The sequence below is a fragment of the Falco peregrinus genome, chromosome 5, assembly GCF_023634155.1.
Source record: "Falco peregrinus isolate bFalPer1 chromosome 5, bFalPer1.pri, whole genome shotgun sequence".
NCBI classification, from domain to species: Eukaryota; Metazoa; Chordata; class Aves; order Falconiformes; family Falconidae; genus Falco; species Falco peregrinus.
In genome coordinates, this window is record NC_073725.1 from 75,782,466 (window position 1) to 75,801,258 (window position 18,793).

General features: G+C 42.0%; 1 protein-coding gene across 2 annotated transcripts in view; it reads left to right on the forward strand.

The window, feature by feature from the left end:
- The window catches only part of GTF3C1 (general transcription factor IIIC subunit 1), a 42,279-nt gene extending 23,820 nt beyond the window's left edge, over positions 1–18,459 (forward strand). For both annotated transcript variants that reach the window (XM_055804478.1, XM_055804479.1), the window contains exons 22-37: positions 582–663; positions 1,336–1,521; positions 2,057–2,214; positions 2,624–2,766; positions 2,968–3,049; positions 4,211–4,323; positions 5,282–5,344; positions 5,906–5,999; positions 7,113–7,285; positions 7,938–8,222; positions 10,333–10,586; positions 12,046–12,332; positions 12,866–13,526; positions 15,524–15,563; positions 16,318–16,510; positions 18,063–18,459. In XM_055804478.1, the coding sequence (XP_055660453.1) occupies positions 582–663; positions 1,336–1,521; positions 2,057–2,214; positions 2,624–2,766; positions 2,968–3,049; positions 4,211–4,323; positions 5,282–5,344; positions 5,906–5,999; positions 7,113–7,285; positions 7,938–8,222; positions 10,333–10,586; positions 12,046–12,332; positions 12,866–13,526; positions 15,524–15,563; positions 16,318–16,510; positions 18,063–18,284 (3,036 nt within the window). In that variant the 3' untranslated portion in view covers positions 18,285–18,459. The remainder of the gene's footprint in view (positions 1–581; positions 664–1,335; positions 1,522–2,056; positions 2,215–2,623; positions 2,767–2,967; positions 3,050–4,210; positions 4,324–5,281; positions 5,345–5,905; positions 6,000–7,112; positions 7,286–7,937; positions 8,223–10,332; positions 10,587–12,045; positions 12,333–12,865; positions 13,527–15,523; positions 15,564–16,317; positions 16,511–18,062) is intronic.
- The last annotated feature ends 334 nt before the right edge of the window (positions 18,460–18,793 follow it).

An 18,793-nucleotide genomic window follows, 5' to 3' on the forward strand; every position in this document is an offset into this window, starting at 1 on the left:
CTCCAGCAATTCTTCAGCCTCAGCTTTTGTCTCCACATCTGTGACCAACTTCTGTCGCCAGTGAATTCTGCACAAAAGAAATGGGTTTTGCTGAGAATGTCAAATCTCCTAATACATTGCAGTCAGTTCGGGCTCAGATTTAGGATGGATAGAATATGGTGTAGGAGGCATTTACTCAATGTTTGTGTTTGCATTTTGGTTTTGTCCTTTTTAGAAGTCCCTTTGGAATGTAAAATGCTTTGAAAAAATACTGTTGTGCAGAAAATTCTGCTCGGCCTCTGTAGCAATGAAAGAATTAAGCATTTCTTTTCCAATGATGATTTCTTTTAAACTTGAGGAGATTTGCTGTTTTTTAACCTTCATAACTTAGTGGTCATTACAGTATGATTTAAGAAAAGCTCTAGAGCTGTTCAAATATGTGGTAGCAATAAGAAAAAAGAATTCTTCATCGTAGCCAAGGATCTTTTCCTTTCAACTGAAAATCTTATTTCTGACAATACACAAAGGATAGAATGTATAGTGTTGCTAAAACCAGTGTGCTCCTTTTGCGTATCACATTTTTTAAAGCTGTGTTGTCTTAGGAAAGTACAGTTTCTGAAAACGGACTGACGGTGAGACTCCAAACCTTCTTAACAAAGCACCCCCTTCAACTCAGCACTGGAGGTAAGGTGGTGATGCTGGTGGTGGGTCTATAACAGTGTAATAGCTGTTACTGTCTTTGTCAGACCCAGTATGGAGGATGTAGGGTATTCCTGTTTCCTTATGGTAATCCAGGATGCTTCTGGGGCAGTAAAATAGATAAATAATTTCCTTCCCTATCTCTGGATATATGGGACAATAATGGGGTTTTATCCAGTATTGTTGACATGGTTTGTTCCTGTCTCCTTAAAATGATCTAGCGTGTTTCTGTGGTAGTAAAATAGATATGTAAATAATTTCCTATAGAACAATAATTCTTCTCCTCTGTAATTTTTGATGTGCAGTTTGAAGAAAGTCTAGAGGGACCAATATTCTGTATGACTAGACACTTAAAACTGCATAGCCTAACATTTAAGCTAAGGAGGAAGAAATGCTTCAGTTGAAACCTCAACTCAGTTCCCTTCTGTTTGTGCACTGTACACTAGACTTAGCAATTACATGATGATCCCTCAGCTACGTGGGGTTTTATTGTGTGAGCTGCTGAGAAGTGGCATGAAATGACACGACTAACAAAGGACAGGTCTGAGAGGGCATCTCTTTTCATATACTGAAACTTTGGCATTTTCTCTTTATACATTAATATTGTGGAAAGTAATTGTTGTAAAGCCCCACTACTGTAAATATGTGTCATTTTAGGTAACAAAATTAATATTTTGGGAGAAGCAAAGGTAGGATCTGAGTCACTTGTCCAGAAAGAGGAATGTATTGAAATAAGTAAAGAACCAACCCAGGATCGAACAAGACGAGTGCGAGGTGGAAAAAGCCAAAAGAGGAAGAGGCTTAGGAAAGACATTGGAAAGAAAACAAAGAAGAAAAAGAAAGGTAACTAACACATCAGGAAAAAGAAGCATTCTTTTTAATGCATAGGCCTGCTGTAAGTTGCTTTACAAAAGCTGATGTGACTGTCAAGTAGTGCAGGGAATGGAAACGTACTGGCCCTCTCTCTGGGTTGCCTCTTGCAGTGGAGGTTTGGGTGTCCTGGGGCTCTGTACTAGCTCTGGAGAAAAACAGCAGTGTGCTGCAACTGCTACCTGTGTGTGAATCATGATTGCACCACTGTACTGTACAAATGAAAGAAATTCTAATAGTGTCTGCAACAGATCAACTCCTTGCAGTTCACCATCAGCTTTGGATAGCTGGCTCAAAGATTCTCCATAGCGTGATGCTCTAGGTGCTTGTTTTCTCATTCCTAGGAGAGAGATTAATGAATTTTACTTTCTGAACTGCTACTTCTCTGCTTTTGTCTTTCATTCTTACAAACTCCAAATGGTGCTCTTACTGCTAGTGATAGTCTGAATTAATCAGAATATATAGCGCTGAGAGAACTGTCTTGTCTTTTTTTTTCTGAATTTGTTAGAAGAGGATTCTGTAGAAAAGAGCAAAAGACTCCGCTACCATGATGAAGCTGATCAGAGTGCCCTGCAGAGAATGACACGTCTGCGTGTCACCTGGACGGTGCAAGAAGACAGTCTGCTCATGCTGTGCCGAATTGCTAGTCATGTGCTAAACGCAAAGGTATTTAGTAGGCCTATTAAGTAGAGGTCCTATATACTGAGCACACATTTCATTGGTCCTAAGAATAAATCATGGTTTTAACTATCATTTGTGTACATAAAAGCTGAAGTTTTAACTCCAGACATAGTGACAGGACAAGGGGCAACAGTTTTAAACTGCAGGAGGGCAGGTTTAGACTGGACATAAGGAAGAAATGTTTTACAATGAGGGTGCTGAGGCGCTGGCCCAGGCTGCCCAGAGCAGCTGTGGGTGCCCCATCCCTGGCATCTTCCAGGCCAGGCTGGACGGGGCTGGGAGCCACCTGGGCGGGTGGGAGGTGTCTCTGCCCGTGGCCGGGGGCTTGAACTTGATCCTTTTTGAAGGTCTCTTCCAACTGAAGCCGTTCTGTGATTCTGTGTTCTTCACACAGGTGAAAGGGCCCTTTGTTCCATGGCAAGTAGTTCGGGACATCATGCATGCCAGCTTTGAGGAGTCCCTTGACAAAACTTCTCATTCCGTTGGACGAAGAGCTCGTTATATTGTCAGAAATCCACAGACCTATCTTAATTACAAGTAAGAAGGTTTCTCACTATGTTCTAGGTATAAGCTAAATTCTCCTGAAATTAACTGAACATCAGATACGGTCCTCCCATGTTTTTGTCTTGTTCATGTGACTGATAAATTGCAACTTTTCTGCACACTAGTGCTATCAAATCTGTATTGAATTGGCAAAAATTCAACCATGTACAACACCTTCAATTGTGTCTGTTGCAGAGTTTGCCTTGCTGAGGTTTACCAAGATAAAGGCCTTATTGAAGATTTCATGAATAGAGAAAATAATTATGAAGATCCACAGGTAGGAGAGTATCCTAAAAGGTCATAGAGTACGCTGTTTGGATTACTGAGTGCTTGCACTGTTTTGATTATTGTGATTTCATATCTTATCTCTCCTGTGTGCCCTTAGCTATTTTAAAAATAGCATCATTGTAAAAATGCAGCATCATTGCTGTTTTGGGAGTAAGGTGGACACAGGCAGCTTTCCAAAGGCACATAAACAGCACTACTGTGCAACAAAAATTTTGTTTTTTCAATGTGCTTGTTCATAAACATCCATGACTGAGCATCTATATGCACTGATATTTTTTTTTTAATTTTCTCAGTGTCCTTGTTATCTGAGCAATAAAACATTTTTGCTCTGTAATTTCTTATTTTTTATTCCAGTTGCATGTTGATATATTGCCTTAGCCTCTGTGGATGAGTGCAGGAATGTAAGCAAATTTTATGACAAAAGCCTTGATTTGATCAGTCGAAAGATTTTAATTAATTTTTGAGTTTTTTATGGCTTAAATCAATGACTATTTCAAATGGAAAAGTTGTTTACGCTTTCAGTGCAAACAATTCCATTTTGAATTTCAAAACTGGGACAACATCACGGCAAGATTTTTTTTGGTTTTATCCAGGAATGACAATTTGCATTATTGTCAGAAAACTCCAGTCAGTTCTGTTGTTATGTTGCTCACTGGTGAGACATTACTGAAGTAAATGTCTCCAAAGCCTGCCTCTGGAAGCAGAAAAAAACTTATTTCTAGAGAGGTACTGGATTGTTCCTCTGGTGTAACAGGTGTTCTCCAAGCCATAATTGTACAGAGTTAATGGAGAACGTGATAATGCCTGAAGGGTATGAAGAGAAAAAGACTTAAGCAGAAGCTTAAACAAAGCTCTAGCAAGAGATCTTACACTGTTAATTCAGCATAATTGTTTTTAGAACATATGTTTGTGGTGGGTTGCTTGTAGCTGTGAGCGTGATTACAGACAGAACCTGCAACTGTTAAGTAAATCAGCAAACACAACTTTCACGGAGCTTTTTTGATGCATTCCCTTGTCTGCTGTGCTGTTCCCGACTGATTCAAACACAGCTATTTCTACTAGAATTTTCCATGAACGCTTTAAAAGTAGAGGGTCTTTTCCCACACTAAGAAACTGAGGCTGATAACATTTCAATCTCCTCTTTCCTAAGGTTTGTGCAAAGGAGTTTAAAGAGTTTGTGGAAAGACTGAAAGAGAAATTCAGTTCAACCCTGGGGAATCCCAAGCTTGAGATTCCTGATACTTTGCAGGAACTCTTTTGCAGGTACTTCAATTATGGTGCTTTAGATTCTGCGTGTGGGTGAGGCTGTGAAAGAGGAGGGCAACTCAGAGTAGACATCTTCTCTGCTATGCGTTATTTACACCCTCTGTTACTCATACTCTTAATATAAAAAAAAAAGTTTCAGTAAATTAAACAAGCCACACTTCTTTTAAATCCATGCTTCCTAAATACGTAGAACTGATTTTCAGTTATTTGTACAAGCTTGCTTATTTTAAAACATTCCTATTTTGCTAAATAAGACTTTTAATCCAGAAATTCACAATGTCAGATTTTCTTAAATTGTCAAATCCTCAATTCCACTATTGGAGATGCTGGCACTCAGGTGTAACATTTTAATGCAATAGAAAATTTCCCTTTACCATTTTCCAAATTAACTGGCCCCATTTTATATCACAGTTTGTAGCTGGTTGCTCAGCTAAAATCATCTCAGTGCTGCTAAAACTGTTGATTCAGAAGAGCACTCAGGCTTGTATAGCATTCTTCAGCCCCAGATCATCATGCTTTTTTGTGACGAGTAACACTTGGAGAGGAGTGTGAAAATTTGGGTCTCAAACCATTTTATGATAACAAATTTAGCACCTGTGTAAATTTTTTTACTTTGGGAAGAGCTGTATGTTACAGCAAAAGTGCTGCCAACGGTAACTGGAAGTCCAAAACCTCAATAGAACAGGAAATCCATGCAGTTCTGCTCTGTGTCCTGTCCGTGTGTTTTATCTCATTGTCAACGGGTATCTTAGTGAAGTGAAGGATGTTGATCTGGACAGGTCTTCTCATTTTTGACACTCGTGCTGACGGCTGCTGGAGCAGATAGGAGCCCTGCGCTGGTTCAGCGCTTGCCTTATTAGCAGTTGCACTTGTCAGCCTCTGGGTTTCATGGTTGATATAAAATCACAGAATGTTACGTTTGTTTCAGTGTTTTCCTTTCCCTTCCCTTATCTAGATTCCGAGTTTTGGCAATCGGAGAAGACACAAATCAAAACACAAAAGAGGACAGCCTAAGCAGGTGAGTAGCAGTAGCACCGTTTTTCCCACATTAGGACTCCAAGGTCATGTCAGCCCTCACATCTGTGAAAGTAATATACATATAGTCTTCTAATTCAGTACATTTTTCATCTGTTTGTTGCAGCGTATAAATTTATTAATACAAAAATACTTTTGCAGGGCCGTAGAGACCTCAGACATAGATTATAGATTTGATGAATAAAATGACAGCAGCAATGGCCTTGTCAGAATGGTGGTCTGTTATCATTAGGAAAACAGTGTATGTTTTCTATGTGGGTGCTGGATCTTGAGAGGAGGAGATGTTCTTCTCAAAGAGAACTTCTTGTGTTAGATTATCTGGACTGATCCAAAAATTCAGAGTGGAAGGTAAGGGGAAAATGTAACAGGCTCCATTACATGAATGATCCTCAGCTGTAGTAATCTCGGGCCTTTATGCATCTATTTCAGAAGCAAATGACTGAGTTTGTATGTTTTTGTGCTAGTTTAATAGTTAGGTACCTCATGCATAAAAATCACTGTGAATAAATTATTTTCGTTGGTTTGTCTTTTTTTTTTTTTTCAGTGTCTATGATATTCATTTTCTAGTGCTACAGAATCTGATTCAGAGCACGCTGGCACTCTCAGATAACCAGATGAAATCTTGCCAGTCATTTCAGGTACAGTATCTGGACTGGACTTTACTGGTCATAGAATCATTTAGGTTGAAAAAGACCTTTAGGGTTGTAAAGTCCAACCGTTAACCTAACACTGCCAAGTCCACCACTAAACCGTGTCTGAGTGCCACATCTACACATTGTCATACAACCCTAAAGGGTTTCTCCTTCCCACCTTGACATATGCCTTGTTCAAATGGGAGAAAAGAAACCCAGAAACTTACATTTGTGTCCGTCCTGTGGGACACAATTCTCTTCTGCTTTTTGCAAATTACATATTCTAGGCAGACTTTCAGCATGTTCAGCTTTTTTCTCTAAGGCTGAGATCACAAGATGTGAAGTTGAAGCAATCCCCAAAAACCATATGAAATAAACTCCACATCCCTTCCATTGGGTCAGACTGTATCGTGATTTAGTGCCCACTTGAGCAGTTGGAATTATGCTCTGGAGGACTCGTTAGAAAGACAGTCCTAGTATCCAGCTGACACTGGTGTTGGGGAGCCTGTCCTCGGAGAGGCTGTGGGGTCTCCGCTGGAGATACTCAAAATCCGCCTGGACACAATTCTGTGCAACCTGCTCTAGGAGAACCTGCTTTAGCAGGGAGTTGGACTAGATGATCTCCAAAGGTCTCTTCCAACCCTGACCGTTCTGTGATTCAGCATTGGGGACAATGAAAATATATCATCTATCAGTCAGGCACTTAAAAAAATAAAGTTATAAGTTCAAACAGAGTTTAGTATCTTATCAGCAGGCAAGAGTGGAGCCTAGAAAGCCAAGCTTATAGAAGCATGTGTTCCTGGTAAAATGATGGAAAGAATCTACCAAAATGTGTTGCAGATGAGCATTTTTTACATATATAATTCTAGTGGAAGCCTGATCTCATTTTGAATGTCAAGTGTTCTATAGTATTTAGTTAATTTAATTGGCATTTACTGTGAAAAGCCTGAAAGCCCATAAAAGGAATGTAATAGTGCAGTTTAGTAAATTTGTTTGTATCATTTACATTCTGGCTTCTAGCTTCATGTGCATTTAGTTAATGTAAACCTCAAGCAGGTGAGTCTAACAGTGGATTCAGAGCTAACGCTGCCTTTTACATTGAACGGGGGTTTTTTGCAGACATTTCGTTTGTACCGGGAGTACCGGGACGACATTCTTGTGAAGGCTTTCCTAGAGTGTCAGAAAAGAAGCTTGGTCAATCGCCGTCGAGTAAACCACACGTTGGGTCCAAAGAAGAGCCGGGCTTTGCCTTTTGTACCCATGTCCTATCAGCTGTCTCAGAGTTACTACAGGTGGGTCTCAGAAAGGTCACTCCAAATTTGAGCAAATAAAAATCTATCCAGGCATGCTTGGCATGGAGGAGAGAATACGCATCAAGTATCTAGAGCAAAGAACCTGCCCATCTCAGCTGAAGCTGAAGCCACAAAGCTAACATCCATGTATGTTAGCCTTTTATTCCGTTAGTAACTAGAGCTGGACAGGGAATAGAGCCAAGTTTGCTGGGCAAGGCTTTACAAAGACATAGTGGAGAGGAGAGGAGAGGCAGCTCCAAAGTTTTAGAGGTGGTGGAAAGAGTTTTTTAGCACTCTGATCATTCTGCTGGTTGCTTGCTTTTTCTCTCCAGTTACTTTGTGCTGCCACTGTACCTGGATGTTGGAGGTGGGGGAGGACACTCAAACTGTAAATGTATTGAGTCCTCAAGCAGATGACTGCTTTGCTATTTGCTATATATACCTGACCGTTACATGGTGCATAAATACCTAACGTTCTGCAACTAGTACAAGGACTGTGAGAGCAGATGTAGAAGGTACTTGGTCACCACCTCTAGCATGGAACTTCAACTGTTTGCCTGCTCTATGCTACCATGCGTCTAAAGTTCATACACAGTAAATGAGAACAGATTGTGAAAGATTTATGTTTCATTGAATTTGTCTTTTTGTCCAGAGTTTTTACATGGCGGTTTCCCAGTACAATTTGTACAGAGTCCTTTCAGTTCCTCGAGAAGCTCAAGGACGCTGAAAAATCAGACCAGCCAGATAACTTCTCATTTAAAGATCAAGAAAACAAAGCATCAGAAGGCATGATTGCATTTCCTATGGATGGGCCTGGTGGCCAGTGTGTGGCAATGCTTTCCCTATTCTCCCTGGGACTTGTATCTGTGAATGTGAGAATCCCAGAGCAGATAGTTGTGGTGGACAGCACTATGGTGGAAAATGAAGTGATAAAAAGGTAAAAACTGTTATTTCTATAGTAAATATGGTTTGTGGGTAACTTGAATGAAACTGGACAGGCATTAGCATTTCCTGCACTGTGCTGTGGCACGTGATGTTGTTTAGATTGTTAGTTCTGAGGGAGCAGTCTGAAAACTTAATGGCACTTCAGTTAGTGCCTGTCATTATAGCCTTGAACTGCATTTGTCTTCACGTATGTGACATTTAAATTGCTAGGCACTTCATTGCCATCAGCGCTAATGGGGAAAGGAGAGCAGGGTGTGCTAGAGGAGCATTTCCATCAACATTGTACCTTCCTATTCCAAAGACTAAGAAGCGTTAGTAACAAGGTTTCAGCTTTATCAGTGAAGCCTGTCTCCACAGTATGGGTTCCCTGTATTGTCTCCGCTCTGACTTTTTTTTTTTTTTAAGCCTCCAGTAATTGCATACCACACAAATCGAAACTCTCTCCCCAGGCAGTCTAATCCTATGAGTAGTTATCTTTACAATCATTATGTGTTTTCTCAGAGTGCAACTAAAATGTCTTGCTGCAGTTTAACCTGTTGTATATATACATGGAAAATACTTTGTTCTTTTTCTCTTTAGAGCAGCTTATTACCTATTCGAAGACTGTTATCATAGTCCCCTTTCCATAATACACCACCCTTTAAAATGAGCAGCCTCAGTTCCTTTACTTGTGCTTTTGGTACGTTATTTGTGTCATCTGGATCTCTGTCTTTCTCACTGTTTTCCTCTGCACTGAAATGTGAGGTCAAAAACCAAATGCCACGCTCTTGCTGGCAGGTCTGTGCCAATTACATCATGTTTTATAGGTGATATGCCTGCTAATACATTGCAAAACGATGAATGGCCATGGTCTTGCCAAAAAAAAAAAAAAAAAAAAAAGCAGCCAAAAACCCCCAGTGCAGTGATTCACGTACAGCTTATGATTCTTGTGATTCACTCTAACAAGTTTCTTTTCCTTTACCTAGCTAATTGTTTCCTCTTAGTGTGGAAGGACAGGTGCATAGTACTAGAATATAAATAGCATGCATTTGTCCATATGAAATTGTTTCCTGCTCCTTTCCAGACTATTTCTCCAGTTTGCTGGAAACATTCTGAATGCAGATCCTGTCTTCTCATATACTTGCAGTCTCTCCAGTTCAGTATCCTGTCTTCTCATATACTTGCAGTCTCTCCAGTTCAGTGATCCTATGCAAACTTAATAAGCTATTTTATCACCCAGGTCATTAGCAAAAATACACTGAACCCTGGTCTAGCCCCATTTCTCAGTACAGGCAGAGTCCAGTTTTCCAACTGGTTATGTACTTGCACTGTTTTCTTAAAATGTTATGTTCCCTTTTGGTTTTAAATAAGTTTTAAGAGAAGGTACATAATCTCTAACTCATTTTAGACAAGGTTAGAAGGAAGCTTTGGTTGTCTCTGGCATAATCTGCTTAAAACATAGGCAACCTCCAAGTTAGATCAGGTTGTTCAGAGCCCTCACCTTTATCCGTAATGGCTCTTGTCATGTCCTGGAAAGAAACAGTGTTGGTTTGACAAAGTTTGTTTCTGGGAAATTTATCCTGGCTGCTGCTACTATTCTTTACTTTGAGGCTGTCTGTAGTTTGTGGTGGTTTTTTGGTGTTGTTTTTTTTTTTTTTAAAGTCACTGAAGTCTTTGGTCTGTAATTCTTTCTTCTCCTTTTCTCCCTTAAAAATAAACCCTGTCTGCCCTATCCTGCAGATCCCTTTTGGTCTCAGCCTCTGTGCTGTGACAGATGTTCCCTCATGATGAAGTGTCTGCTGAACCGTAGAGGTTCAGCACTGTAAGCTGAGATATTCTGGGTTTATTTCAACATGTTTACAAAAAAGAGAGTGCTTCCTTTTCCAAGGACCTTTTAGTCTATTTTTTTTTTTTTTTGGAGTTGCTTGTTCTCAGCACTTTAAACAAGCCTGCTATGGACAAACCCGCAACTGTTCGCGACCAAATACCAGAATGCAGAACAGCATGTCTTCTCACTCTGCTCAGTGTCATGAGTCACTTTCTTATTTGGGGGGGGGGGGGGGGGGGGGGGGGGGGGCGGCGAACAACAACCAACCCAAAAAAAAACCCTCTGTTTGCTCTAGTTTGGGAAAAGAAGGACTTGACGATGATGATGACGATGATGATGACTTAGATGACAGCTCTGGAGGCAAACGGAGAATAGAAGTAAAAGCTCGTCAAGCATCTCATACCAATTACTTACTGATGAGAGGCTACTATGCCCCTGGAATTGTCAGCACACGCAATCTGAGTCCCAGTGACAACATTGTGGTCAATTCCTGCCAGGTGAAGGTTAAGCTGCGATGTACCCCGGTTCCAGGAAGACTCAGCTCTCCAGGTTAGTCTGTTTGGCCTAACTTGCAACAGAAGTGGGCTGGAGCAGGAAAGATGGTGAACTCGTTAGCTGAGGAACTGATTTGAACAAAGCCTTTTAATAGGAACATTCTTTTGTCGTTACACATGCAGTTTGCCTTGTAATGCTTTCTCTCCTGATTTAAACAAACAGTTGGTTGGCTCAGAGGCACCTTTTGTTGGTGACAGGTCCTTGCCTGTATTTCATGTTGTGTGAAACTATGAATCCAAAGAGGAAGTCTTCCTCTGCTCTGTTACCCCTTCTCCAGTAGGTTTTTCAGTCCCTTCTGCAAATTAAAATACTGTATTTTGTTACACCTAGGTTTTCTCTTCTGTGAAAAGAAAATCTTTCAGAACTCCTTGAATGGAAATTCACATTTACTTGTCTTATGCAAGTGCCTGAAATAGTGGTGTCCGATCTCTGGCCTTTTACCTACAGTAATTTAAACATTTGGGTAATATCTAGAGCTTGAATATTTGTAATTTATCAGCACTTCCCCTTCTTAAAGAGCAGCTTCCTTTCAGCTGTAATGCATCTGTATCCAGGAAAGCCTTTAGTTATCTATCTCTTTGGCTAGAAGTTCTAGTGCTGCCCCTGGTCATTCCTATTGCTGTTGTGGTAGAGGTAAAATAGAAATTCTTTCTCGTATCTCTGCTGCCACATGTGCCCCCCCCGGTGTACTGAGCTGACGGCTCATTACAGTTGTTCTCATTTTTCCTTGGCTGTCAGAGAAGCGCAGCTGTCATACGAGTGTCCCACAAGCATGATGTAAAGGCAGCCTGCAGATAAAAGGGTGGGGAGCCGGTAAGAACAGTGCCAAAGCTGCCCTCTAATCATTTGGGACTGGCAAAAGGTGTCACGGTACTTCAGCTTCTGAATGCTCACTACAGTGAGGGTCAGTTTTGTGCAGTGACAGACCTGCCTCCAAGCACAGAGATGCTTTGTTACACTAATTGTACCAAGACATTGCCAACTTGTGGTTTATACCGTATTTGGCCAATATTTCTGAGTGGATCAGCCGCTTCCAGTTTTTTGATTAATAGGGTCCTCCATAGCGTTTCCTTGCCCTAGACTTTTCACTTGACCTTCTTCAAGAAAAAAGGAGATGATTGCCTCACAAACTTAGAGTTAAGCTGACCCAGTGTTAGAGAGCATACCAGTAAGTCTACGCTGTATTTCAGCGGTACCTCACTTTGATATGAGGGCGAGCCCTTGTAAACCAGCTTGCTGCTCTTCTGCAGGTCTTTTCAGAGACAAATATGTAAGGCAGAAAGCAAAAAGGAAACTGCAGCAATGAAGATGGAAAACTGAGCTCTGTTTTTAATTGAAATAGTCTAGAATACCTCTGATCTGTCTGTCTCAGAACATTTATCTTTCTGTAGCGTATTGCCTAGTAACAACTGCTTCACAGCTTATACATTTGGGGTTTTTATTTGCTTTGCAGTTTCTTCTCTGCTTGATAACATGGTTGTGGGAATCTCCTGCCTCCCTGAAACTTTTACCAGGCTGATAAAAGTCCAAGAAGAAAACTACGAGGTTGATCAGTTTCTTCGTGAGTGTACAGAACATTATGGCTATAATCCCAGAGATGTAGCTGCTGTTTTGCAGATTCGTAATGAAATAGAGGCAACTTCCCACTTTGGAATTTGCAAAACTGAGCTGAGCAAACGTTTCTGCAGCTATGAGGAGGAGGAACCTGAACGCACCAGGAGCTTGGAGCAGTACATTCAGGTGATTTTACAGCCAGCTGCTTCCCATACATTAATGTCTGCATGTTTAGTGTTCCCCTTGAAGAGGACAATCTTCCAGGCTGTAGGAAGCAAATATAAACTGGACAAAACTATTTATATTAGGCAAGAGATCACATACCAATACCTGATAGCAATCTCGCATCAAAGCTAGGAAGGCCAAAACTTAAAGCAGCACTGCCTCAAAGATAGGAATGAACTGTTTCAGAAACCTAGAGGTACAAACTTTGTACCACCTTTGGAAGCAAAATGGTCTTTCCCAGTTACATTTTGACTTAATTTAAGCTGAACATAAATATCTTGTGTTGTAATTTCAGAAAAGTTTAAGGGGTAATACATCTTTTCAGCTTCAGTGCAGCAGCACATAAAACTGAATATTCTACTAAGATTGTCCTCTTCCTTTGCTGACAGTTAAAGATGGCAATTCCATGTTATTTGGTTAAACTGATGTTTTCCCAGTGAAAGCTCCTGAAACAATTTTTGTTGTGGTTTTTTTGTTTGTTTGTTTTTTAATAGGACCTTATTGAAATGCAGCAGGTTTTAGAAGTAGGAGGCCACTCTGTAAGACTGGTTGCAATAGTATTTGCCAAGCCCTGGCTCTTGCATTCAGTCTGTCTGAAAAATAAACCAGATGATTCTGATCAGCAAGGTGCAGACACCACTCCCCCAGATGTACAACAGGATTGCCTGCCCTCAGAACCAAAGAAGGGAGAGGAATGTTCGAGAGAAGAGGAGCAGCTGGGAAAAGACACACAATCTGTCAGTGATGAAGAGCCCCCAAGGAAGAGATGTAAGACTCAAAATGATGACCTTCAAGATGGCAATCAGTTCTGCCAGGGTTCACAGAGTGATTTGAAAAGTGCAAATGAAAATAACTTTGATGCAGGTGTTCTTGATCCTGTTACAATGCAGGAAGCTTTAGTCATGGATGAAGAAACGGGCTCCCTGGGAGGGCAGACAGAACACCTAGCTGAACACCCAGCGTGTGCCTTAGACGCTGTGAATGTGGACACTTACAAGGAACAAGATAAATCTTGTTCTGAGGACAAAGAACTTGAAGTAGACAATGATGAGCTCAGCACTGAGCACAAGCAGCAGATTCCTAGCCTTGAACAATCAGCTGGTGAGCAGGATGATGATCTTTCCTACTTACAGGAGAACCCAGGAGTCTTTAAAGGTATGTAGGAGCACTCTACATCCAAGAAAAATCGAGACTAGCTCATCATCAGTTGCTCCCAAACAGGTAGCTCCATTTTATATGCAAATACTGGATTCTTTTTGAAGCTGTACCGGGGAGAAAGGTTGTCATTTCTCATAGACAAAGTGGCATGACACTACTTAATCTGGAACGTCTTGGAGGGTTCAGATACATAAAGATTCCTTCCTATGCCTGTTGCTGGAATGCTCATGACTAGTTCAGAAATGTGTGTTCTTTAGAAACTCGTTTACATCTCTTACTTTTCTCCAAAAACATATTTAGATCTGAAGTTTCTAATCTCTGGCTTCAGTCCAAAGGCTGGACATCTCTAAACCTGGAAAACACAGTGCTACTGGTGTACAGTTAACTAGAATGCCCGTGACTGAAAGTTGTGAAGTCATTAAAGCATTCACCCAAAAGCAGCACATGCCAGTGAGAAGATCAATAACCTTGTTTGTAACCCAATATGACTTCATTTGCATTTCCTCTTTACTGCCAGGTTGGGGTTTTTTTGATAGCTAGCAGTTCTTGCTAAGCTTTACATTAAGTAGGTTGTTGGGGATTTTGTTTTGCTTTTGTCTTTTATCAGCTCTGGTTTCAGATGGAATCACAAGCTAACTGCTTGTGTGGTATTTTGCCAAGATCTGCCTTTACCCGGCAGACTGCCGTGTGAATCAGTGCAGACGGATCCAAAGCGTGTTAGAGCTTGCTGCTGTTTAACTGGAGCCTTCCTGCAGGAAATGGACTGTCTAAACAGCATAGACCTCAGCAGTTCCTAACGTGAAACTACTAAACACTGGTTTGGATTTAACTTCTCTACTTGTTTGTAACACAGGAGGGAAGAAATAGTTATGTTATCAAGCACAGACTTCTTACTGGTCCTGCTGACTGAAGGCCAGTTGAAGGGTTTACGTGTGCTTAAGCCAAAGCTGTTAGCCTCTGGGTGTGGTAGAAATACCTACGTTAAGTAATCGTGTAATTAAAACCCATGACATAATGCATAATGGAAGTTGCAGAGGCAGCCTTCACTTTGAAACCGAACCCTGCTGAAATCTTGAGTTTGCATTCTCCAGTCTACAGCTGTGTGGGCTTCTGCTCAACTTCCGTAGGATTAGCAGGAGCATTAAGCGAAACAAGCCGATGTGAGTGCTTACACGCTGAGACCCTGCGTAGCTCCCTGTGTAAAACTCCGTTCTTTCAGTTCATAGAACTACCTGCGGTTCAGCCATGTCAGCAGACTTCTAGGAATAAAACTTCTTGCTGTGCTTTGGGAATGGAACCATAAAAAGCGTGCTGGAGTAGGCAGAGGTGGTTGCAAGGTGAGGTGTGGAACGGAGTACGCTGCAGATGGGTGAAGGCAGTCAGAGTGGAAGCTTAGAGCTCCCTGTCCAACTGCAAACACGCGGTGTATCACTGAAGGCTCAGGGCTGGAAGGGACCTCTGGAGATCTAGTCCAACCCCCCGCTGAAGCGGGATCACCTAGAGCAGGTTGCAGAGTCGTGTCCAGGCAGGTTTGAATGTCTCCAGAGGAGACTCCACAGCCTCTCTGGGTAGCCTGTGCCAGGGCTCTGTCACCCTCAAAGGAAAGAAGTTTTTCTTCATATTGAGATGGAACTGCCCGTGTTGGGGTTTGTGCCCATTGCCCCTTGTCCCGCCACGGGGCACCGCTGAAGAGCCTGGCCCCATCCCCTTGGCACTCGCCCTTAAGGTGTTTGTGGGCATTGGGAAGGTCCCCTCAGCCTTCCCTTCTCCAGGTGAAGAGGCCCAGCTCCCTCAGCCTTTCCTCACAAGAGAGATGCTCCAGTTCCCGCACCATCTTTGTAGCCCTCCGCTGGCCCCTCTCCAGTAGCTCCCTCAAGCTTGTTTGTGTTTGCATAGTTTGCTGTTGCATTTTACAGCTTAGCTGCCTTTTACATTCCTTCCGATAGATAAAAGAGTTTGGGTTAATTAAAAACCGTATGTTCTGTTCTTTTCAGGAAGTTCTATGACAGATGTATCCCAGGCAGCCAGGGACCGGTGAGTAACAGAGAGGTCTGCAGAATAAGCTAAACACTTGGTACTACCAAAATCATACCTGGAACAATTTGGAAACCTTAGTTTTATGCTCTGATGAGCACTGAGCATTGATGATGGAGAAACCCCATGTTACCCTCCATTGTTCTTGTTGATACTTGTGCTTGTACGCATGCTGAAAAAATTCTTCTGTTTTCCCAAAAAACAACTATCTCCAAATATCAGAGGAACAAAACTAATTTTATTTCACAAATAAGTCCAGTGCCAGAAAGTCTCAGCTTCCACATGCCCGGGAAAGGCCCGGAGAAAACTGCAGTGTAGGAAATGGGATTTCTACGCAGGGTCTGTCTTTTGCCCACAAAATGCTAAAAATGAGGAAATTCTTTCCTGCTGAGCACTGTTGCTGCATGTTGCAGACTGAAGCAGGTCTTGGATAACTTTTGGAGGATATTGGAGCTAGTACCAAACAAAGCTTTCCTGGTTGTCAAGGCTCAAGGTAACTGCTGGGTGCTGTAGTGGTGCTAGAGGTGTTTCTCAGGTGGTGAACACGTAGCGTGAAATACTTCAGGTCTGTGGAACTGTCGGGTAGATCAGCACCCGTCTCTGCTCAGAGCAGCTGCAGAATTTACACCTAGCATGTGAGCAAACATCAGCAATGGATGGAGGAAGAATCTGTATTATGCAGAAATTATGATGATTGGAAATCTAGCTAGAAAAGTGATTTCTGACAGAGCTGCACTTAAATCGTCTTTTGCAGGGCCTGTGAGAATGTCTGCTTCATCGGGAGACCGTGGAGGATTGTGGATGGGAACCTGAATAAACCTGTGTGTAAAGGGATGATGGAAGCTGTGCTCTATCACATCATGACAAAGCCAGGCATCACGGAAGGCATGCTGTTGCAGCATTACGTGGGGGTACTGCAGCCCGTTGCCGTCTTAGAGATACTGCAGGTATGTGAAACACCAGCTTTAATCAGGTTCAGCTTCCACACATCCGCAACTACTTTGCTAGAAGTCGCAGGAAAATGGGACTGTGACTGAACCATGAAAAACCACCTTCTGCCTTTAGTGTAAATTACCCAAAGCCAGAGCACGTTCCTGTTCACCATGAGGGAAGGAAGCCTGCTTTACCCATCCTTGACACCACCATATTATCGATATTTTAAATTTGAGCTTGCTTCTGAACATGCTTCTGTACATGCAGTTGAAATTCCAGCTGGTTAACAACGAGTGGTGGCTTGTCACTGTAAAATATGAAGCTGGACTGTTTAATGCAGTGTTAATCACCGTAGAGTTTATCTTTGTTTTTCCCTCACATTCGTTTTCAGATGGGTGGTCTTTGACATAAGAATCAGACTGAAATGTCTGTGCTAGACAATACCATAAATGACCTTGTCCTGACAGACCTGCTTACAGGCATTCATCCTTACATATAAAACTGCACGTAGGGAGAAAATGTGAGTTTCCTGGGGGGCTTTTTCCCCACATCTTGAGGTTTGATTACCACCAACTGCTATTTGCAAATGAAACCTTGATCTGTATTTTTTTTTTTTTCCTATAAGGATTCGAGATCTTAGGTATAGCGGTAATGTTGCGGTCCTTCCCATGAGCATGACTTCCCCTACTAACGCTGAAACGAACGCTCCAGTGTACGCGTGCCCCGCGTCTGTCCAAGGGCTCGTAGGTTTTGGTAACAGTGCAAGCTGTGTGCGCTGCCGATGAAGCACTGAGCAACTATCCCGTTCCCTGGGTGTTCAGCACAGCCCATCCGTGTGTCCTATGCCACAGCAACCCTGCCAGGAGGGTAGCCGGGATCGGGGACAGGTTTAAGACCGCAGTACAGAGTGTATAGTGGTGAGGCATGCACGTGTGGGACAGCAATAGATTCCTAGGCAATTTTAATTCAAATCCACAAAACCAAGCACTTACCTGTACATTTTACAGGCATAAATTGGAGAGCTTGAATCTAACTGGTAACAGATTTGATAAGAACTGGTTTTGAAACCAGAGACAGAGCTTATATCTCTAATATGCCAAACACTAGTAAATCTAGGTGCACTCCTATGTTAGATCACTGAATACACACCAGATGTCTTCAGCAAACAGAGCACATGAATTGCCTTGCTGGGTGTTGCGGTGGGAACGAATGCTAACCCATTAGCAAGAACTGACCCAAAAATCTGGGATTTATGTCTCTATCAGCCTTAAATTATTTGTAACTGATCCTAAATGTTGAGATCTGTTGTTGAACACAGCAGCAGTCAGATGTTAGCCACTGTGCCAAAAGTAACAAATGAGCATATATCCAGCTATGTGAACTTGCTTAGTTGTGCTGCTGCAATCTTTGCCATCCCCATGGTCACCTGAGGGCGCAAACCTGCTTTTAGTATAAATCCTCTGATCTTTCTGAGAGCACTGTAGGTAGAACAGCATTCAGCGCATATTTTTTTTTTTTTTTTTGCACCGCAGCTGCTCAAGCTAAAATATGTGAATTTTTCTCCAGGGTCTGGAAACTCTTGGTTGCATCAGACGATTCTACATGAAAAAGCCGTCCTTGGTGTCACTCTTTTCTCAGCCAGTTATAGAAGAACAACTAAATAATCCCAAACTGAGTGAAACCCCAACAGTATACTACGAGCCTACGATAGACTGTACTCTCAGGCTGGGAAGAGTGTTCCCCTGTGAAGTGAACTGGAATAAATGGGTGCAGATTATCCCTGTATAAAAGAGGTAAAGCTAAGTCATGTTGAATTGGTTTAGCCTGTAGGAGTGAGTGTTAATGCAGATTAAATGTTACAATTTGTGCTCCATTGAGTGTTTATGAAGTTATTTATCCTTTTTACTTTTGAGTATGTTGAAAGTGAGAATAAAGCTTGATGTTAAAGCGGGATCAAATATTACTTCTGCCTTAAGTATATTCCCTTTTTACCAATAATTGCTTGTAGAGCATATAGTTCATAGTTTCTGCTTTGTATTATGGTGTTTTCACAGGTCATAGTAAAGGCCCCTTTTTTTCCCCTTCCCCCTAAGGCCACAGCAGGAACACTTTACTGCTGCGTTGCCTTCTGTTCTGCAGCCCAGCCGCTGGCTCTGAGCTAAGGTTTGGTACCTGCTCTTCAGCCAAGTTCCCTTGTGGTCCCTCTGTATTTTAAACACTGGTTGCTCGACATGCGTGGTATCAGTTTATTCTGTGTGCTTTTTCCAGCACCCCTGCACTGCCTGAAATAAGACCCC